General features: G+C 40.2%; 1 protein-coding gene across 1 annotated transcript in view; it reads left to right on the forward strand.

Moving 5' to 3' along the window:
- The window catches only part of LOC121281024 (nuclear receptor subfamily 5 group A member 2-like), a 108221-nt gene that overhangs the window by 18282 nt on the left and 66015 nt on the right, over positions 1 to 23924 (forward strand). Inside the window, exon 4 of the mRNA XM_041193598.1 lies at positions 3860 to 4503. Coding sequence (XP_041049532.1) covers positions 3860 to 4503 — 644 coding nt within the window. The remainder of the gene's footprint in view (positions 1 to 3859; positions 4504 to 23924) is intronic.

Here is a 23924-nt window from a genome sequence, read left to right on the forward strand (position 1 = left end):
TGAGGCAACTCTCTGCCTTCAGGGAGCTTTCATTCAGCACTTGCCCGCACTTATGTCAGTGCCCGCCCTCCTCCTCTGGCCCCCACCCTGGCAGCCCTGAGCATTTCAGTGCGCGCTTCACGCTGGCTAGCTGTTAATTGGCCGGCCATCGTGAAATCGCAGTCGAGGGCCGATTGCAGGCGGCAGTCCGTTCCCCGACTGCTCCCCGGGCCGGTTGATCGCGTCCACATGTGCCAACCCAAAAATCCTGCCCCATGTTTCCCCCTTTGCTCTTTTTAAACAAATGTCAGACATGAGAGGCCCTGTCCCAGGAGCAGCTACATCAACTATCAACAGAGGAGGTCGCCAAGCTTTGTCAAACTACATCACTTGTTTCACAATCTATAATCTAAACAAGATTTGTTAGAAGACAAGTACAATTAGGTCAGAGCAATAGATTTTGAGAATCTTCAGAATTGCACCTGGTGTTGAAAGGCTTGTTCCATAGCTCCAGATGTTTGGTAAGTTTATATTCTAGTCTCCTCTTCCATGCAATCTACCAGCACCATAAAACAAAATGAAAAAGGACTGTACATAAATGACATTTGCAGAAAGCCCAAACTACTTCAAAAGTCCAACATTCATATAAACAATACAGCAGCCACAGCTATACTGCAAAGCGTTTTTTTTTTCCAAAATGGCATCTGCAGCTATTTGTCTTCATTTCCAGACCACGTGTGATCATATAACTAATAGTTTGTGCACTGGTCCTTTTACTGCTTCCACAGGTGTGTCATTGTTTTCTAGTTCCATAGTCCTTAACATTTTAGAGGGTCCGATAAGATTCCAGTGGAATCTCTGAATCCTCTGATAAGGTGCAATCATTGTATTGCAGCTGTAAGAAAGCATCTCCCAGAAAGGAGAGTCCACATTCTCTAAATGAAGGGAAGGCTTTTCACACGTCACAATGTCCGAAATAAGTTTTGCCTGGAGTTACTTCATATTTTTGGGAGGTTCCCCGCTGACAAACAGGGAATACTCTAACCACAGCCAGCAGATTCCAGCCTTCTTATGATCATAACCCCAAATATCCACAAGCCGTGTAGAGGATGTTATGTACCAGTGAAGCAGTTCATGGATGATGTTCATCCCATTGTGTGATTTTATTGAAATGAGAGACGTGTTGACTTGTTCTTTCATACTTGTATGATATAGTGGGCAGAGCAAGGATAACAGAACAGATGTGCTCTCTCATCAAGCTACTCACAGCATATTTTCATAGCTAGTAACCCCTCTCCATGCAGCTCTGGACTGCAGCCATTCAGAGCTATATTGAGGCATCTGAGCACCTTTCTAGTTGGAACTAGAAAGTTCCACATCCCTGACATGACCTTTCTTCTCCAGGTGACACCAAGTGAAATATTATTCAATAGTGCTCTCAAATCTGAAAATCTGGAAGGGAAACTCAGTGTTGGTGTTTTCCTCATATGTGATTATTAGTGTTTAAGTAACATGATTTATCTTAGTTATTTTGCGCAGAATATTAATTTAAATGTTTAAATATGTGCATAATGAAAATTGTTTAGGCAAACTGTTGTGAGGATAAGTATGTGTCTTAATTTCCTGCAGAGTAAGATTATTTTATATACCTTTACAATGTATATGTAAATATACAGGTCAAGTATCCTTTATGTGTAAATCTGAATACTGAACACATCGAAAAACTGTACTTTTTTTGAATCTCATCAACCTTTAGCGAGAAGTCTACTTGTTTGCCTGCACTGTTTACCTTGCGATTTTTGTGGTGAACATGTTAAAAAGAAACTTATAACAGGTACTCTGCATTTATTATTCAATTATACATCTTACTTTTTAGCCATTTTATTTACTTCAGACTATAGCTAGCCTAAACTTCGGTTATTTTAATGTAAGTTCATATACAGTATCCAAAAGCTGAAATGATCTGAAATCCAAAATTCAATCGGCCCCAAGGGTGTTGGATAGAGGGTACTTGACCTGTATATATATATGTATGTATGTGTGTGTGTGTGTGTGTGCATTATATATATTCTCACATATGGCTGCAGTGTCATCTTGTGCTTGCCTAACCCATGTTAATAAGGTGTACTCTTACTGATTCTGTAAACCCCAGCGGGCTAAGCTCTGACAGGTGCCATTAAGTGCAATCCCTGTATTAACAGTAGCATTGTCACTCCAGGAATCTTTGGGGACAGGACCAAAGCTGCACATGGTATTTCAAATGTGGCCTCACATAGTATCTGCACAAGGTTCTACCAGGCCAAGTTATGGCTCTCTGGCGTCTAGTTCAAGTGATCAGCCTAGGTTGTGAGTGTCAGCAGCCTATTTGCCTATGAAGGCATTATAATTAGCTTTGTCTTTGCTCAACCTTAACAGTTAAGCACCTTCCAACAGTAGTCCCTGGGTAGTCATCAGGAACATCAGCCTTGCAGAGCTTGGGTACATAAGGGCCACTTGTGGCAACCTTTCATTGTTGGCTAGGATTAGCAAACTGGTGATCAAACTTTGGAATGGCTTCGATGACTCAGTCCCACGGCAGAAAGTCATCTTTACCCACTAAACCATTGGGAGATCTGGTTGAATAATTAATGTTGATTGAAACCTCAAGGGCTCACTACGCATGGTACTTGGTTAACCTTATTGGTGTTGAGTAGACTGTGCAGGTTCAGATTAAGACCCAGATCTTTTTCCACTTCAAAGCAATATTCCTTCAAAATAGCAGTAACAGATGTCAGAGGCATCAGAATGAAGTTACAGAATGTTATGCCAGTCACATGATCTGCTTTCTACCATGAATGCACAATATAAAACTCATTTTATTACATTTAGAGTGACATAATTTAAAGATCCTCAGCTTGTTCATATCATTTTATTTAGCATTACCCTTATAATGTTGTTCCTTATGCATTGTTCCATACTTCTAACATTTTTTAAATTCGTATATGTATACATTTATGTAACTCATTAGAAGTCATTGAAAGTAATTGAAAGTTGAAAAGAGTTTTCAAATCCAAAATTGTATTATTAGATGACCTCTGTATGATGCAATTAGGAAAGATTCATTCACTTTTGTTGATGAATTCATGTTCATTTAATGTCTAAGCTTCTTACTCCTCAGCTCCCACCATTGTTGAACATTAAATAAAAGAATACATTTCTAGCAATCATTAGGTTCAATAATCATGACTGTAGTAACATGAATTGGGGCCTTTGTCATGTTCTGTTGAATATACTATGCAACACCAAGTAAATTCTGGAGGCCATTACTACATCTAGTGATTTGCAATCTTTATGTAACACCCAGGCGTAATTTATTGCCAAGTCTTTTTGGGGGTTCCTATTTACTTGTATTAGATTACTAACACTGCTTATCAATTAAATAACCTCTGGTCACACAATTCAATCGCTGTTTTATGACAGGTCATAAGCATATCAAACAATATAACTCTAAGCAGTTGCCAGCTCAGCATTTTGCTGCAAATTACATATGAAAAAATCTAAAGAGAAAAAGAACCAAAATAAGAAGGTTTAGAAGCTTTGCCAAAAAAGTTGAAAGGTTGAAAAAATCAGTTTATCTTAGCTTTTTGGGGAAAACAGTGATATTTTTCTCTTTTTGATGCTAATTTTCCTTCATCCCTATTCAGAGATTATTTGATGAATTTAGTAATAAATATTTGCATGTCAAACAACCTCATAAAGTTTTGTTGACTCCATGAACTTGTGAATCTTTGAAGATTCATGCCCGGTATACTCCTAATATCATGTGTTTGAAATAGTGTGATATCTTAACTCTTTCTGCCCAGGTTGAGTTGATGAGTATTCTTTTTGCTTTCTTAACTAGCTGTCCGTGCAGACAGAATGAGAGGAGGAAGAAACAAATTTGGGCCAATGTACAAGCGTGACCGAGCCTTAAAACAGCAAAAGAAAGCCCTGATACGAGCAAATGGCTTTAAGCTCGAGACTGTGCCTCAGATGGTGTCATCGGGGCAGACTGACTATTCACTCTCAACTGCCATCCATAATATACATTCTGTATCCAAAGGCATGGCACCTAACCCAGCCACTTTACCAGCTACAGATTATGATAGAAACCTATATGGAGCGCCATCAATCGGCATGTCTGTGCCAAACCATGGAGCACTGCCAAACTATCAGTACACCTCATTTCATAACCGGACAATCAAGTCTGAGTACCCAGACCACTACGCAAGTTCACCAGAATCTTTGGCTGGCTACCCTTATCCAGACACCTATCAATCCAATTCTCCTCCTACAGTCCCACAGCTGATTCTAGAGCTCTTACGGTGTGAACCTGACGAACTTCAAGTCCAAACTAAGATTTTGACGTATCTACAACAGGAACAGGCCAATAGGGGAAAACATGAAAAACTTAGCACCTTTGGTCTTATGTGCAAAATGGCTGACCAAACCCTCTTTTCCATAGTTGAATGGGCACGCAGTTGTATATTCTTCAGAGAACTTAAGGTAAGATGATCTTCAACTTGATTCATAAATATTGTTGCTGAGGAAATAATCAATTTACTACCTGACTAATTATGCTGAGTGCTGTTTCTCACTCCTTCTACGTTTCATAGATTCATCTACCAGTAAACATTGCACAACTGGTTCCAGTTGGGAGGGCTGTTTCACCCATGGATCCATGACTTTTGTTCACAATTCTCCAATATTTGCCAGCAGAAGGCACGATATGACTGGAGTCAGACTGTGTCAGATTTCCTGTTACAGATATGAAAAGTTTTACTTCCTGCTGTCTCATTCCACCTTTACAGAAGTTAGGCTAGTAGCCTTTTGGAACAAAGGTTTCAACCTGCAGGTGCCTGGGTAAAGGTCAGGTGCTGAAGCACCTAATCTGCTGGGCCACCTGCAAGTGTAAAGTTTTATAGTACATGATGCTGTTTAGATGTTCTGCAACTGAAAGCTTTCGGTGTTTCATTTGAGGAAATGACTTGACTAGTTTTGAGTGTTTGCTTTTCCTTTCATTTCATTAGGAAATGATTTTAATTGAACCCTAAATATCCTCTAAAGTTCCATTTGGCCTTATGGAAAAATAAGTAATTTTAAAACCATTGAGGCACACCGATGTAAAATATACAAGCAGGCGGATGTGAAAAGCCACGTGAGTTTTTAGCATTAATATTTAAGAGAGCTTGCATTAAAATAAGTATTTTATATTCTTGGAAAATATGCTACAAAATGAAAATATTTTAGTTATTCTGCTGCCCTTTTATTGATTGAAGAGACTTTTGTCATAGAAAATTGGAGAGTGGAATCTTCACTTTCGTTTAATGAGTTAATCAGGTCAGCCAGAACCTACTAATGATTCCATTCTCGATCATTTCTTTTATTTTTTAGATGACTATTTGAAAAGTTATTTCAGGTTACTTTTTGTGAAACTTTGAAGTGAGTTGCCAAGCTGCCAAGAGGCGTGGAAATGAAGACATTAGCTGATATTTCTTTACACAAGTGAAGAATCAGACTTATTGTGGCAGTTTAATAAAAGATACAAATCGATATCTCAAAACAAATATCTGGCATTTCCAAAAAGGTAGTGTCATTATTTCAATAAGTTCCAGTATTAAGACACTTTGAATGCAAATATTTTGGCCACTTGGTACATGCTATATAAAAACTGATTTTGGCAAAGTTTCTTAGCAATTGAAACTGGAAGCTGTTATTCAGAGATAAAGTATAGTAGTGTAGTGGTTGTTGCTCTAGTTTATTTACTTTTCTCTGAATCCACACCCAAGCTTAACCAATCAAGCATAGTGAGCATCCATAGTAAACAGACCCACATAATCAAATACAGAACAACTGAACACTACAATGGTTATGTTACTGGATTACTTTCCAGGGGCTTGAACAAATAAACTGGAGAGTCAAATAACATCACACAAATTTGAATTAAGTTGTAAAAATCTGAATTTTTGTTTAAAGTTAGTAAAAATGATGACATGGACATGATGGCCACATAGCCTCCCTTTGTGCTGTAAATTTTTCTATGTTTTTCTATGAAGCTGTCAGGTTGTATTATAAACACAAATGGTTCACTAATGATCCTTAGGGAAAGAAACCTATCACCCTTACCTGGTAACTCCAGTCCCTTACCAAAGTGGTTGACTTATAACTGCCCCCCTCAGGACTGATTTAAGGTGAATAACAAAAGAGCCAAGGGTGACAGAGGAAAAGCCTTTTAACACAGCGAGTGATTAGGATCTCAAATGCAGTGCCAGACCTAGTGGTGGAGACAGATTCAGTCATGACTTTCAAAAGGGAATTGGATAATTATCTGAAGAGAAAAAAAAAATGCAAGGCTACAGGGCAACAGTGGGGGAGTGGCCTGAGTTTCTTTTGTAGATAGCAGGTATGGACCTGATGGACTGCTTTACCTCCTTCTGTGTTCCAACTTCTCTATGATTCATATGGTTCCATGATCGGTGGCATAATTAAACCACTCAGATGTATCAGCAACAGCAACAACTCATGTTTATATAATATCCCAAGGTGCTTCACAGAATCATTATCAAACAAGATTTGACATTGAGCCACATAAGGAGATGTTAGAACAGATGACCAAAACTTGTCTGGCGATGTAGGAGGTTACAGAGGTAGGGAGGGATGAGGCTGTGGAAGGATATGAAAGAAAGGATGATAACTATGAAATTGAGGCATTGCCAGAGAGGGGTCCACTCCAAGTTAGTGAATGGGACTAAGATACAGGCAGCAGCGTTTTAGAAGAAAGGGTTTATGGGGGTTGGAAGGTGAGAGGCCAGCCAGGAGAGCATTGGAATTGTCAAGTCTGCAGACGACTAAGGTGTGGATGAGAATTTTAGAGCAGATGAGCTGAGGCAAGGTGAAGACAGATAGTGTTGTGGAAATGGACATAAAGAAGCTACTGTTGCAGTTCAAGAAGACTACCACTACTTTCTTTAAGCAACCAGGGACAGGCAATAAGTGCACATTTCGCATTGATGCCACATCTCAAGGATAAAAATTTTACAAAGGAATGAGCTCAACTAATTTAGCAGGCAGATGGGATTTTCAAAGATTCAGTTTGTGATTTAAATTGATTAAAGTAAGACCAAACCGAACATTTTAAAACATACAATTTACTTGTTCAAAGCTGACTAAAATGCCTGTCACTCTTCCAAATATCAAGACATGTGACCTTATTTTATGTTATATGTAAAAGTTAACTATAACAGGTGAAACACTCAGGCTTCCTACCCTTTTCTAATTCCCAAATGATGACTTCCTCCTTACAGCCGGCTTTAATGTTACCTTTATGAACTTTATAACTTTATATCTTTATAACATTAAAGCTGGCTGTAAGGCCTTTGATAAGGTGCCGCACAAAAGATTAATACACAAGATAAGATCACACGAAGTTAAGGGTAATATATTAGCTTGGATAGAGGATTGGCTAACCAACAGAAAGCAGAGAGTCAGGATAAATGGGTCTTTTTCTGGATGGCAAGCTGTAACTAGTGGGGTGCCACAGGGTTCGGTCCTTGGGCCCCAACTATTTACAATCTATATTAATGACTTGGATTCAGGCATAGAAGGTACTACAGCTAAATTTTGAAGATGACACCAAAATAGGTGGGAAAGTAAATTGCAATGAAGAAATAAGAAATTTACCAATGGATACGGACAGGTTAGGTGAATGGGCCAAAATTTGGCAGATGGAGTTTAACGTGAATAATTGTGAGGTTATCCATTTTGGTTGGAAGAATAAGATGGTGACTTATTATTTAAATGGAGAGAAACTTCAGAATGCTTCGGCGCAGAGGGATCCGGGTGTCCTTGTGCTTGAATCGCTGAAAGCGTGTATGCAGGTACAGCAGGTAATAAGGAAGGCAAATGGAATTTTGGCATTTATTGCTAAAGGGATAGAGTATACAAATAGGGAAGTGTTGTTGCAACTGTGCAATGCATTGGTGAGACCGCACCTGGAGTACTGTGCAGAGTTTTGGTCCCCTTACTTGAGGAAGGATGTAGTTACACTTGAGGAAGTTCACTGGATTGATTCCAGAGATGTGGGGCTTGTCTTATGAGGAGAGATTGAGCAGTTTAGGCCTATACTCGCTAGAGTTTAGAAGGATGAGAGGAGATCTAATTGAGGTATATAAGATGCTAAAGGGGATAGCCAAAGTAGACGTGGAGCAGATGTTTCCACTTGTGGGGCATTCTAAAACGAGAGGCCATAGTTTTAGGCTAAGGGGTGGTAGATTTAAATCAGAGATGCGGAGGAATTACTTTTCTCAAAGGGTTGTGAACCTGTGGAATTCACTACCTCAGAGTGCAGTAGATGCCTGGACGCAGAACAAATTTAAGGAGGAAATAGACAGATTTTTAATTAGTAATGGCTTGAAAGGTTATGGCGCGAGGGTAGGAAATTGGAGTTGAGGCCGAAATGAAATCAGCCATGATCGTATTGAGTGGCGGGGCAGGCTCAAGGGGCTGAATTGCCTACTCCTGCTCCTAGTTCTTATGTTCTTTTAGGTCCAAGCGTCAGCCAGCACTGCTCCCATCTTCCCCATAGGATGATCTAAAAATCATAATCTGGCACACTATATTTCATTTATGAATCATGTTGAATCTTCTCTGATGATCATACCACGGTTTCCTGGTATCTGATATGCTGCTTGTCATTGTTGATGCTTTATATGCCAGATCTTCCAAATTTTCACCACTTGGCATCCCAGATGAACATGCCAGGGTTCCCCGACAGGCTGCTCTACATTGTAGAGCTAACAAATCTAAGAAACATTCTTTCACATTTGTCCTGTGTGGTTCTCTCTGGATTGTCACGACAAGGTAGTAAAAAGAAATTTGACTGAAATTAGATTTCTTTAGAGAAATAGCCCCAAATTGTGCTTATAATTTTCTTCATTGTTTGTTTTCTGGTTATACTCTGTGTATGTAGCAATTGTTATAGGAAAATTCATTTAACAGCAGCTGGCCAGAAGTTAATGTATTGCTCGAACAAATCACTGAGATTGTTACAAACTCTAAAGTGGAGACAACAAAGCTGAAGAACAATCAAAGTGACAAAATAATCTTACCTATCTCCTTTTGGATAATGATTTAAAATACATCACTTGTCAAAGAATAGGCATCGATGCAATAACTAGTGGTGTGAAGCATGGTGTCAAGTAAAGAACGTAATTGAAAGATGTCATATTGAGAAATTATAGTTGAGAAAATTCTATCTGCAGTCTTTGGGAGAAAATCAATACTGTCATATAAGGGCAACATTAGCAGTGGACAGAGCAGGCAAGGTCACCTCCATGTTTGTCAGATTCTACTTGCAGCTCAAGTTGTTGCCATTCTTCATCAAACCTCTTGATAAAGAACTATAGCTGGAAATTTAATCTTGGCAGCTGTGGAAATTCGCTTTAAAATAAATAACTCCAACATAAACATTGGTGACAGGAAGTAATATTTTCACAATGGACTTTTGTAGAGATGCCCGTTTAAAAAGCGATATGATTGTGCAAAGTTAATTTTGGTAACTAGGTAAGTGAGATAATCTAAACAATGGTGAAACTAGGCTCTGTACTCCATTTCCCTTATTTTACTTGACTGTTGCATTGTGATAACCATTTTTCTATGCCCCTGTTTCCTGTATTAAAATGAGTACATACTCTTTCAGGGGAATCTCAACTAAAATAAAATACTTAAGTGTATCCTGCGCTTTGTAAAAGATAACTCAGCATCTTATTCTTCCAGTAAGTGGCGAAGTCTAAAGTGATGGGTTGTTACCATGTGCACACACAAGTATACTAAACACCATAAACTTGCTAAATATGTGTATATAATAGGAACAATGAAGGAGCAGGATGTTGTGTGACTTGGAGGAGAACTTGGAGATGAAGGCGGTGCCAGTGTTTGTCAGTGGTATCGCATTCAACAAGGCTTTTAAAGTTACAAAAATGCTGGCTTTCTCCCTACTTTGTCAGTTTCTTAATTATTTTCTATTTGTATAAAAACAAAAAAACTGCGGACGCTGGAAATCCAAAACAAAAACAAAAACGGAATTACCTGGAAAAACTCAGCAGGTCTGGCAGCATTGGCGGAGAAGAAAAGGAGTTGACGTTTCGAGTCCTCATGACCCTTCGACAGAACTCAAGTTCTGTCGAAGGGTCATGAGGACTCGAAACGTATCAACTATTTTCTATTTGTGTTTGGGATGTGGGCAACTTTGCAAAGCTGTATCCCTACTGTTGAGAAGATGGTGGTGCACACTGACTTGCTGAGTTGCAGCCTTCTTATGGTGAGAATATTCCCACTATGATGTTATTAGGTAGGGACTTCCAGGAACTTGATGCAGCAACAGTGAAGAAATGGCAACACACATTGAGGTCAGGGTGGTGTGTGAGTGAGTTGGAGCAGAAGCTGAAGATGTTTCTGCTCCCGTGATATTGCTGCTTTTGTCCTTTGCGGTGGTAGGGTCTCTGGGAAGTGCTGTCAGAGTAAGCTTGATAACATTTTAGAGAAAAGTCTGCTTTTGGTGTGTCAGCATTTTTGAAACGAAGTTAAACATTTTATACTGATTCTAATTGTTAAGGAGAGATTTGTTCTGAAAATTTATCATCACCGTAAAGTAGTTTAGCAATGTTAAAATTACAGTACAAATCCACAGCTAGGGCCCAACTCCCAGGAAGAGGTTTGACACGGAAAGGAATATGCATGTGACAGTCGGTGTGTGGGAGTGGGCCTGGCATGCCGATGTGTAAAATGACGCACGATAATGTCGGGCGTGCGTCCTGATGTCATCCCGATGTTTCATTTGGGGACGAGGTTTCCTCAAGCTTTTATTAACAAATGAAAAACTTTTTCCTAACTATAAAAACATGTCCCATCTCATGCGACACAATCACAATCACAAGGGGACATGTTTAAATATATGTTTAATCCATGTATTTAATCACTTCAATAGCGATTCCATCTCCCTGAGGCAGCGCCATGCCTCAGGGACATTGAGGCGCTCTTTTGCGCGCATGCTCGAAAGAGCGCTGGCCTTGGCTCTCCCTCCTCCCCTCGCCTGCCCAGGTAGCGCTGCGCACTACAGCTCGCGTCTTACGCTGGACTGGCTTTAATTGGCCCGCTCGTGTAAAATGGCAACGCAGAGCTGGTCGCGGGTGGCAATCAGCTCCATGACCGTCCCCGCCCACTCCCGCTGAGCCCGCCCACCAGCTGAAAAATTCAGGCCCGTAAGTCCTGCAGGATTTCTCGGACTCCCTGGATATGTTTTAAATCTGCTTGCAATGAATGTAAATGTTCAAATAGTGCACAAATACTGGTATAACCCTGTTAGTGTAAGTATAGGATCTTGAGCTTTCATTTCGCTATATATGACTATGTGTGCCAGGGATAAATATGGTTAATATGGTTACAAAAGATTAGATCCATGGACATGAGCTCAAATAGAGGAATGTGAAAATGTCAGCCGCTAGTTAGGGATGGGCATCAAAAGCTTATTTTCAGCGTAGCTTTGATGTTAATTTGTATGATCTAAAGCTGAATTCTGATGTAGAATGAGTGTTTTCTTATTTGGTAAGACTCAGTGGTGTTGAGGATTGAAGCATCAGAAATCCAAGCTCTCTATAGGTTCCACAACCTGAAACCATAACTCTACCTACTGGACTGAGTTAAGTTTTGTCCGAAATCGTATTTTCAGTTTAGGTAGCTCAAACATAAATTCTACTTTGTTTCAAGAAATGCAGATTACTAAAGTTTTTAAAAATAATTCATGGTGAACATGTATCAGCTTAACGCCCTTAAGTGAAGTATTTCTCTGTCTGTCTACGATATTTTTCAATTTAAATTCCACTTTGGTTTCGCACACAATTTTTTGCCAAGTATTAGCAATCAATTTGTGGAGAAATTCAGCCTCTAACATTGCACTATTTTTTACCCTTAATCCAAATCCAAAGAAGGGTGAGCAATAGGATACCACCTGCATTGAAAAACATATTTTTACAAAGAGTACTCCATACATTGTAGCACATTGCAAAGCATTTTTCTTTCAATAAAGCACTGATACTTTTAAAATTGAAATAGAAAGCAGTCCTCCTGTAAGCAGGTCCGATGGTGAAAAAAATGTTGGTCAAACCAATTAAGTGATTTAAGCAAACATTTCAAGATTGCTCTAAATTTTGTAATGTTTCTACAGTAGCATTCTGTGATGTTGTGGCTCTATTTCAAAGTCATACATGGACTTACATGGTGGTTGGCATTCATAATATGTTGTGTCAAGAAGACCCACCAAAGAGAGTCAGGTGCATCTCTACAAGACAAATTCATGAACTTGGAAAAGTTATCAGGAGAACTGAGTGGAAAAAGAGCCACTTTGTTTCAGGCAAATCAGAAAAACCAGAGGCCAAGTCAATTCGGAGTACTCTTCATGTACTTCACTCGTGCAGATGTGGGATGGATTATTCTCCCATGGTGTTGAGAATCTCATGTTAAACTAGACGGAGAGTCTTATTTCAGGGTAAACAGCACAAAACGCTTCAAACTTTATTTTGTTACTAAATTGTTAGTCTGTCTAAGAAAGGCCATTGAGGTAGAATGTGAAAAGTTAAAATGACGTTATTGAGGCAACATACTTCATCAAGCCTTGAATTCTGTCACATATTAAGGGGAGGTGGTGGCGTAGTGGTTTTGTCACTGGACTGGTAATCAGGAGACCCAGGGTAATGCTACCATGGCAGATGAAGGAATTTGAATTCAATAAAAATCTGGAATTAAAGGTCTAATGATGGCCATGAAACTATTGTCGATTGTCATAAAAACCCATCTGGTTCACTAATACCCTTTAGGGAAGGAAATCTGCCATCCTTAGCTGGTCTGGCCCACATGTGACTCACTCCAGTGGTTGACTCTGAAATGCCCCCTGAACAAGGGTAATTAGGGATATCCCATAAAAGAACAAAAAAAAATGTAGACAGGTGCAGCACATGAAGGTAGCGTACCACCACCTTATTAGGGATGCACAATAAATGCTGGCCTAGCCAGTGACACCCACACCCCATGAAATAATTTTTAAAACATGAATTGTAATAGTTTTCTATCATCAATGAGAATATGGCTCCCCCTTCCATTCACAATCACTTTTCTTACCATCTCAGTGCAAATGAGATGGTAAGGTGGCTTCTTGGGAGAATATCATCAGTGTGCTAAATCTGCTTTCTACCTCATATATATTTGTCCTGCACATTTGGCTTTGTTGGAGACTGTGTAATTTTAATAATTCTCACTTTTTTGCATCAGCTAATTTGTGGAAACTCTAACCTCTCGAGGATTGTAGTCAGCTTGGGTTAATCTGACCTGAATGTAACTTGATCTGCATCACTTGAAGCTTATAAACAGTATTTTGAGGCCAGTGCCATGTGATCTGCATTATTACCTGAAGGATAAATCTATTATAATCAAAAGTTAGAACCTTTGAAAAGCTTGCACTGAAGGTTCAACCAGCAAACAGTTTTTTTTGTCTTGATAGCATTTCTGTCTGTCATTTTTACATTGGTGAAAATTAGTACAGGTATTAAAACATTCTCTGCCCAATGTATCTGTTGTCAAATCGAGAGAGTATTTTTATTGCATGATTCAATATCTCTTAAAAGCTATGACTATATTTTCTAACTGGCAGTGGTAGTAAGTTCCCCATTTTAAAATGTATTGTTTCCAGTCAATTTTTGATGGTTTCTTTCTCAACCCTGTGACCTGTGTTTAAAGATTATCAATCCTGGTTTCATCCGCTATTGACAAGTGAGTGATCAAGCCTTAGGAGCACTTGAGAGCAGTCCAGTTGAACAAATGATCACACAAGGTAATTTTCTTTTAATGGGAACTGAATACAGCTTTACATGGCATACAGGGGGAGAATAAAGTGAACTCACTAGCATATTTAAACATAATTCTTATCTAGTGACCCCCCTATGCTAAGGTTGAAAGGATCTTTCCTTATTGTCGTTTTACTTAAACATTTTAACAACGTTCAATAGGTACCTAAATTCTGTACCTTGTGATCTTTATTCTACACATAAAGGTGAGGCAGATTGGAGTCTTAAATTATCCTCATGAATGAAGTAGCAAATTGTAATTTTAAAAAAACGTAGGTTCTTTCATTATAGCCTGTAGATCACCGAGCTTCAGAGAAAGTAATAGATCATATATTGGGCCCTATCTTGCTGTAAAAATAATAGCATGTTAACAACACACAGGGAAAAATTTTCCCCCATTGCCGGGGAGGGCGGAGTTCAGGAGCGAGCGCTTGCAGGTGTGCCTCCTATTGCCGCCATTTTACATGGGTGGGCCAATTAAGGCCCACCCAGTGTGACATCCACCAGGAAGTGCTATGTGCTCCCTGTGCGAGTGGGGGGGAGGTGAGGGGTGGTGGGGGGGGGCGGATTCCCTAAGCCGAAAGAGCACACTCATCTCCCTGAGGCTAAGTACTGCCTCAGGGAGATTGGCGTCAACTTCAAAAATGGTCAATGCACAAATATAAAATTTCCCTGACATGTCCCCTCATGTGACACTGTCCACATGAGTTGGGACATGTCCATCACTTTTATTCAAACTTTTATTAAATTCTTAAAAAACCTACATGAAACCTCATCCCGCCCATGGATGAGGTTTCATGCTTTTTCTGAAGCCCGCCAGGGCTCCCGGTCTGTCCGCCAACCTTAAGGTTGGACGGGCAGGTCCGTTAACTTGTTGAATTAGTTTTTAAGTGGCCTCAATAGGCCGTTGACAGGTCGGTAGGCGCACAGCTGTTTCGGCTGCGCTCCCACCGACCTGAAAGTTGAAATGACACGGGGTAACATCGGGAGTTCCGCCCGACATCATCCCATGTAATTTTACATGTCGGCGAGTGGGCCCCGCTCCCTGCTCGCCCACCTCGATATCCTGGCCACACTGTATTAGTGCACAAACCGGGCAGCAGCTCTGTGAGATACAAATCTCCAGAATTTACTCGTTGATGTATGTCTCTCCATTGTTAGCTCAATCTCCCTGTTACCTTTAGGAACTTGCTGAATATATATATTACTTGTCCATTAAATTTGCTGCAGAAAGTTAAATCTGGCACCCGTCATAAATACTTTTTTAAAAATGAAATATTGCCAATCAATCTCTTCAGCCCAGAAAGGGAACAATTAAATTCTGTAGTGCCATTCCCTTCAGGCTAAAATTGTTCTCGGAGATCGCAAAAAAAATCTAAATTTTTACATTTTTTCCCTACTTTTTTTAATTAACTTTTTTTCTCTCTCTTAAATCCAAATTTTCCTTTCTTCTCTTTTTGCCCCTGAAAATGCAAATTTTCCTTTTACACCTCACATTCCAAAACTTCAACCATGTTTACTTATTTAGCATTTCAAACCTAGCTTCTCTTTTGACACATCAAAACCTTCAGACCAGCTGTCTTTCATTCCATTAAGTCCCACACACACACACTTTCTCTCTCTCTCCCCCTCTCTCTAACCAGACGCCCCCCCACTTCCCAACTATTCATACTTTACAATAAATCCCAATAACATTATAAAAATTATTATATTTTCATGACACTGTTAAAACATGTTTTTGAGCTGGAATATGTAGAAATAGTCCAATGAGAGGGCCATGCCACAAGGTGCCTGTTCCAACAAGATCTAACCCAATATTAAATAGATAAATCCCAGCAGTTTGCCTGTTTGCCAATTTATGCTCAGTTTGGGAATTCTGATAAAAATCCAGCAATCTCTGTTCACGGATTAATTAGGTTACAATATAGGAAAAAAAAAAGTGGTCACAGGAAAATAATGCCAAGACTTTGGTACTTAATCTGTGCGATTCAGCCTCAGCTCAACCCAGAGCTGAATTTCTGATCCCATACCCTATCCATTATAAATATCATGCACTTCCGCGTCTGTAACTTTGGCTGGGATTTTCCAGCCGTGTTGCGGGTGGGACCACCCCCACAGGCGAGGCAGTGCCCCAGCCAGAAGTCCATTGACTTGCATCAGGACTGGAAGATTCCAGCGGCAGGTGGGTGCAGAAAACCCCGCCCATTGTCTACCTCTCCCCCAACTACATCTCATCTGCTGCTTTTGGCATTCAAGACTTGACATGGACCTTTTGACCACCATCCACCTTCTTGAAACTACAGCTCATCCCAAAAGCTGCTGATCATAATTTGTGTTGCACTAAGTTTCACTTGCCCATCACTCCTGTCCTTGCTGATATATATTGGCTCCTGGTAGTCCAATACCTCAAATTTTATGGGGTAGTTTTAACCTAACCCTCCTGCAGGAAGCTGATAGGATCAGAATAGGCCACCCATTTTACACGCATTTGATTTTGCTCTTCATTGACTTTGATGGAAAGTAGCAGTGGCTGGAGTGTAAAATGGGTGGGGTGTAAAAATGGTGTCTGATGCAATCTTGTCAGCTTCCCTTGGGATGGGTTAAGGTTAAAATTACCTGCATCCTCCTTTTTAAATCCTCCTATGGCCTTTTCCCTGGCCTATCTCTAAAACTTATCCTGCCCTAGAACCCCTCTCCCATTCCCACTTCCAACAAATTCTTTGTTCCTCTGACTCTGGTGTCTTACGTAGCCCTCTTTTCACTGTCATCTACGTATGTCTCACTCTCCAGATTGTCCTGCTGTAAACCCCTCCACCTCCTCCTTTAAACCCTTCTGAACATCTAGATCTTTGACAAACTTTTGGCCATCCCTCCTAATCTCTCCATTGGCACGGTTTCTTTTCTGTGATGTACCTTAATTCTTTGTTAAAAGTGATTTACAAACACAAGTTGTTGTTAAAAGTCTGCCTTTAGGTTGCTCAGACCATCCATCATGAGGGGCAATTCTCATTAGCAGGTTTTAATTTCTTTTTCATGTTTGTCTATCAGTTGCCTGCCCACAGCCCACCTGACTTAATAGGCGGAATTTTGCGGCCCCTCCTAGGATTTTCCAGTCCTGCTGAAGTCAATGGACTTTTGAACGGCTTGCCACGTTTTCTGGCCCTGCTCCCAACGTGACAGGGCTGTAAAATTCCACACCGTTTTTCAGCAGGCCCTGAAATAGGCAGCCAGTGCCTCTACCTGATACAGATAGGAAATAACAAAAGGTCCGTATTTATGTCGCACCTTTTGTGAGCTCAGGACACCACAAAGCATTTTACAGCCAATGAGCTACTTCTGCATTGTAGTAACGTGGGAAACAAAGCAGCCAATTTGCACACAGCAAAGTCCCACAAACAGCAACAAGATTGTCAGTTTAGTGACATTGGCTCAGGGTTACAACTGAACCACATCTGACACCTTAAAAAAATGATTCAGATATTTAAATTGGGGTTGTAGGCTCCTGATACAATTTTCAGATACCGATGGGCAGGGCTGGTTCCATGTACACTCTGATCCAGTGATACCTGATGTAGAGCTCCTAGTAATCTTAAAGGGATTGCTGCAGGCCATTCTGAAACTGGGGCAAAAACCCTGGTGCCTCTGATTTTATTGTGAGTTGAGAGCTTGCGCTTTGCTGAACAAATTCAACTGACCCGCCAGCCATGAAAATGGTTTGGGCCTCTTGCTGTTAATGTTGCACCACTCAGTTGATTTGTGCGATCATTGGTTCTTACCAAGAATCCATTGGTGACCTGCTTTCTCATCTGCTGCTTAATGACTGTTGTTAAACATGCAGGTATTTAGCGTCTTCCTTGCATGAATATCAATGGTAGGAACTTGCGAAATTCAGAGCAGTAACCATAGAAACCGACCATTTGAGTTTTACTTTAACTGGCTGCTTATTATCTTTGCCGTGATCATTGACGGTGATGCTCAGAGTCTCTCGGATGTTCCATTGTGGTAGAGGCTACTCCAGCACCAGGATGCCACAGCGTTTGCCAGCAGAAGCTTCTCTCAAAGAATAGACAAGCCAAAGACATTTGTCACACCCAGAGGCTCTGTGGGAGCTCTTGCAATTTGTAAAGAAAACAATTACGTATCACCAAGTTTAAGTTTTATGTATTCTTCCTCGAGCAGAAATACAGACTATTTTTTATGGGTGGGCTGGGGGGGGGCATGTGGGGAGGAAATCAGTTGTGAATTTCCAACCTAGCCCTTGGCAGTAATCCTGACACCACCTTCCTTTTCAATCCTTGTATTACAAGCTGGAGTGAGTAGCATTGTTCCTACTGTTAATGCAGTGACTGGCTAGCCTATTTAACAGTAATGGGCATGCGTTAATGAGCATCAAACACGGTATCAGTACTCCCAAAACCACGTGTTATCCTCTAAAGCTACATGAAGCAATATTTTGCCACCATTTTATGTAGTTCACAACAACTAGTACCTTAGCAAACTCCTTTATTACGTTAATCATTTACCACAAAACCTTCAAACCTACCTCCAGCTCATTTAACGTGAATTAAAATGATTGTAGGTTCAATGTAAAAATAAATGAAAAAGCAACGAGTTAATTAAAGGCTATAACAACGAAACAACTCTGATGGCAAAAGACAAAGACTTGAAATGACTTTTGAGATGATGTGCAGCATATCGGGAACTGCTTGCAACTGGGTTTCAAAGAAGCTTTCCGGTCAGGAGACCAACTTCTTAGCATTAATGTAATTGGGCTGCTGCTTTCTGCAGGATCTTTAGCAGTGCTTCGTTGCCCAAGAGATCATTGGCTTTTCTTTGATCCATCATTAAGGCCAGTAAATAACTGCAGCATTGCTTACCATACAGTCGAATCCTGATACAATCACTCCAATTTGCTAAATGAACTCTTTTGAAACGATAATGGGAGATTTGATTTTATGAGCGAGTATGACTTCATTAAAATAGCTAAACTGAACATTTAGACATCAATGGCAAGTAACGGTAAACTATTGTTTTGACATTTTAATTCAAACAGGAAAAGATTGGGTCTAACTTATTTTGAAAGAGGCTAGAGGATTTGAACTCTTTCATCTTCAAAACCTGTCTTCCATTTTCCACCTTCACTCATTCAGACAAGCACCAACATTCAGTTTTAGTCTTGTCACTTTATCTTGAATTTATAAGAAATTCAGTTGGATTTACTTGTGATAAAATACAATAGATTTGGTCTTTATCTTCCATCTTATCTTCATGTTATTCTGGCAACTCCTTACCTCACTTACTGTCTATCTGGTGATCTACCAGATAGTTTTAATGACTTACATAAGATTACATAAAACATGAACACAGAAACAGGCCATTCAGACCAACCAGTTCATGTCAGCATTTATGTTCCACTTGAACCTCCTCTCATCTTTTCTCATCTTAATCTGCCTTCATAACCATCTATTCTCCTGTCCCTCAAATGCTTGCCCAGCTTCACCTTAAATGCATCTATACTGTTCATTTCAACCACTCCTTGTGCTAGCAAATTCCACATCCTTACTACAGTATGGGTAAAGTAGTTTCTTCTGAATTCCCTATTGGATTTCTTGGTGATTATCTTATATTGATGACCTCTGGTTATGCTCTTCCCTAAAAGAGGAAACATTCCCTCTGTATCCGCTCAACAAATCCCTTTATAATTTTAAAGACCTCTATTATGTCATCCCTTAGCCTTTTTTCAAGAGAAAAGAGACCTAGTTTGTCAATCCTTTCCTGATATGTATACCCACATATTTCTGGTATCATCCCTGTAAATCTTCTCTGCACCTCTCCAGTGCCCCTGTATCCTTTTTATAATATGGCAAAACTACACACAGTACTGTTAAGTGTGGTCTAACCAAGGTTTGATACAGATTTAGAATAATGTCCCTACTTTTCAATTCCATCCCTCCAGAAATAAAACCTACTGCTTGGTTTGCTTCTTTTATAGCCTTGCTAACCTATGCCACAACTTTTAGTGATATTTGTATCTGTACTCTGAGGTACCTTTATTCCTCTATCTCACCTAGACTTGCATCTTCTAAGAAATAAATGGACATTCCCATTCTTCCTAGCAAAATGTACTAGCCCACATTTGCCCATGTTGAACTTCATTTGCCAATTATTAACCTTCTCCTGTAATTTGTTGCAATCCTCCTTGGTATTGACTATGCCCCCACCCACAACTTGGTGTCATCCATAAATTTAGAAATGGTGGTTTTGATTCCAAAAGTCCAAATCATGAATGAAAATTGTGTGCAGCAGTGGTCCCAGCACTGATCCTTGCAGACCACCACTTCCCACCTTCTGAATGACAACCCTTCCCATCTGCTTTCTATCTTGAAGCCAGCTAGCAATCCAATCTGCCACATGCCCCTTGATTCCATATTATCTGACCTTATTTATTAATCTATTATAGGGCACCTTATTAAAAGCCTTTGAAAGATCCAGATAAATTTCATTTACTGCATTCCATTGCTACTCTCTGTTAATTCCTTGAAAAATTCAATAAGGCTGCTCCAGCAAGATTTTCCCTCTTGAAATCCATGTTGACTATTCATTATTATATTGCTGTTTCTAGATGCTCTTCTATTGTCTTCTTTAGTAAGGATTCCATTATTTTTCCTACCACCGATGTTAAGCTGATTGATCTATAATTCCCTGGATACGTTCTGCTCCCTTCTAAAATATGGGAATTATATTAGCTAGCCACTAGGTCCTCTGGCACTGCACCTTTTTCTAATGAACTTTTAAATATGAGAATTAATACCTCTGCTGTCTCTTCCCTATATTCTTTCAAGATACATAGATGCAATCCTCCCGGATCAAGGACTTTATTCTCTTTGAGTTTGATTAGTTTATTAAATACATCCCCTTTTTTAATTTTAAATGCATTTATCTCATTACTCATCTTATCATTCAATATCATATCTATCTGTTCTATCTCCCTGGTAAATACCAAAGCTAAGTAAAGATTTAATACAGTATTTCTGCCATCCCTCTGTCATTACCTGTGGTGATACCCTGTCTATTCCTTGATGGTTCTATTCCTATCACAGCCTACCCTTTTTATTGATGTGCCTGCAAAATATTTTGCTATCTCGTTTTATGTGCCTTGATAATTTAATTTCATAGTTCCTCTTTGCCTTCCTAATTGTTTTTTTTTACTTCTCTCCTGATCTCTTTGTGTTTTCTTATATCATGCAGTCTTCCGCTGTCTATGTACTTAATGCCTGCCTCTTTCCTAACCCTCAATTGTTCCCTTATGACATTATTGATCCATAAAGTCCCTCAGTGTTAGTTTGTTCTTTCCTTTTAGGGGGATATATTTTTCCTACACTCTGTTAAATGCCATTTTAAATGTTTCCCATTATTGTTCTACATCATTGTTTCCTTAAAGTCGTTGCCCATTTTGTTTTCCTAAGTTCTATTCACAGCCCCTCAAATCAACATTCCCCAATCTAATAACTTGTTTTCATCATACTTATGTCCTTCTCTATCATCATCTTAAAGTATTATATTATGATCACTATTGCAAAGTTCCACTCCTTTTACCTCTCTTATCTGCTCTGCTTCATTCCCCCTTACTAGATCCAGCAGTGAATCTCCCTTTCTTTGGCTTTTTACATATTGGGTTAGAAGAGAATAGTTGAAATTCCCCATGATTATTATTCTATGTTTTTTTACTTAATTCTCTAATTTATCTGCATGTTTCTCCCCCACCATTCTTGTGTGGTCAGTAAACTACAACAATTAGTATGACTTATTAGCATATTAAACTGTTCTAGTGATGTTTCGCAAACAGACAGCAGGGTAAATGCATCACCTCATGTGGTACAGAGCCTTTCAGGTCAAGAAGGTCACAGATTTGATCCCAAGTTGGCTGATCTAGATGGGGCATGGTTTGGGCTTTGAATAAAAGGCAGTCAACCTGCTGTGAGGATGTTGGTTGAGCGCAGGTTGGTCCCAGTGATAGCTCTCCCAGGACTGAGCATGGGCTAACTCCCACTATTGGCACTCACACGTTAAGAATGGAAGAGAGACTGCAGAAATCCATAAAACTACTCCAGCGGGAGTAACAAACCTGAAGTGGAACTATGCCAGGAGTAACTAACGAGGCATGGAACCACTCTAACAGGAGGAACTAGCCCAGAGTGGAAATACTCCAATTAATCAGGAATGGGACCACTGCAGCAGAACCAACTAACTTGAAATTAAACTACTCCAGAAGTAACTAACCCAGAGTGGGACAACTCCAGCAGGAGTATCTGACCTGCACTGAAACTACTCAGGGAGTAACTAACCCAGACTGGAACTACTCCAGGAGTAACTAACCCAGTGCTGAATATTCCATCAAGAGTAATGAATCTGGAGTGGAGAACCTGTAGCAGAAATAACTCACTGGGGGTGGAGATCCTGCAACATGACTTTCTGCCTTCAGCAGAGGTGGAGAGAAAATTGGATTTAAATGATTGCTTTATCAACCTGGGATAATATCATTGAATTCTCTTTAACTGATGTGTTTTTTTCTGCACTTTTGGTGTCAAATTATTAAAATTGCAAGTGGCTTAAACTGACAAGGATCTGATTCTCTTGGGCCAGAATCTTCCATTCAGAGTGTGGGGGTGGGCCGATGTGTAAAATGACGGGTGGTGATGTCGGGTGTGTGTCCTGATGTCACCGCGCGTCACTCCGACCTTCAGTTCAGTGGGCGCGCACCAGAGTCGTCTGCGCACCCGCCAAACTGTCAAAGGCCTGTTAAGGCCATGAATTAACTAATCAAAATGATTGTTAGGGCTGGTAAGGTTGGTGGTGGGGGTGGGGGGTTGGGGGGGGGTGGGGGGTTGGGGGGTGCAGGTGAAGAACCCAGGGGGCCTTCGCATTTTTCATGAAACCTCATCCACGGGCGGGACAAGGTTTCATGAAGTGTTTATTAATTAAATAAAATGTCCTATGAAAATTCATAAGCATGTCCCAGCTCATGTGACAATGTGACACGAGGGGACATGTCTGAGTGATTTTATTGTTTCTTTTTTCCAATGTTTTATTATTAAATGAACCCCCCTGAGGCAGCCCTGTGCCTCGGGGAGATTTCTGCGCTCCTTCGCGCGCAAGGGGGAGAGAGCACGGGCCCCGACTCCCCACCCCCCCGCCTCTCCCCGGGTCTGGTGTACATAATAAAATTATCCAGCTTCACCATCTGAGAATAGCAGCAGGTCAGTGTGGTGGAAATTGACAAATGTCCAGCAGCAAGTAGCTCTGTCCTGAAGGACAGTGGAAGTAAGGTGTATGTTAATGGTCCTTTTGACACTAGCTCACAGCCAGTGCTGAGACCAAGATGTACCGTAACCAGATTGGAAACAGATTTAACTTCCTGGGATATATTGTTTCATTTAAGGGACAGTAATTCTGTCACTTTACAACTGACAAATGAGCGAGTAAGACTATCAGCTAACGGCGAGCACTCACCCAATGTCATGCAGTTGAGAATTACTGACTGAACTGGCCTTCAACAAGAAGACTAATTTGTGCTGCTGAACATTAGAGTTTTGGGGGCACTTCTGCATTTACTGGATATGCAAGGGCAAAACTAAACAAGAAAGAGAAATGGGTCGGAGCAGACACTCATAAAGGCAAGTGTGTCATTGTGGGATTTGTAGTGTACACCACTCAACAAAAAATATAGAATGGTTTTCTCGGGCATCCTGCTGCTAGTCGAAAGAGTAAACCCGTCTGATATTCGTCTCTCGTACCTGATGTACAGAACGGGCCTTCACTTTTTGAGCTGATTGGAGTAACCGCTGTTTCACAGCTGAGAAATGATTGTTAATGCTAACTATTCTAATGCAAAATTGGATCACCTAGAAAGTACAGGATAGCTATGAGTGAGCGGCAAAATCCTTCATTCAGTAATCTCAAACTGGGCTTGGAGTTTCCAGTGGGTTGCACAGTATCTTTCGGTATGATTTACCCAATGTTGGTCAGACCAGCAAG

This window comes from Carcharodon carcharias, chromosome 8 (genome assembly GCF_017639515.1).
Source record: "Carcharodon carcharias isolate sCarCar2 chromosome 8, sCarCar2.pri, whole genome shotgun sequence".
NCBI lineage: Eukaryota > Metazoa > Chordata > Chondrichthyes > Lamniformes > Lamnidae > Carcharodon > Carcharodon carcharias.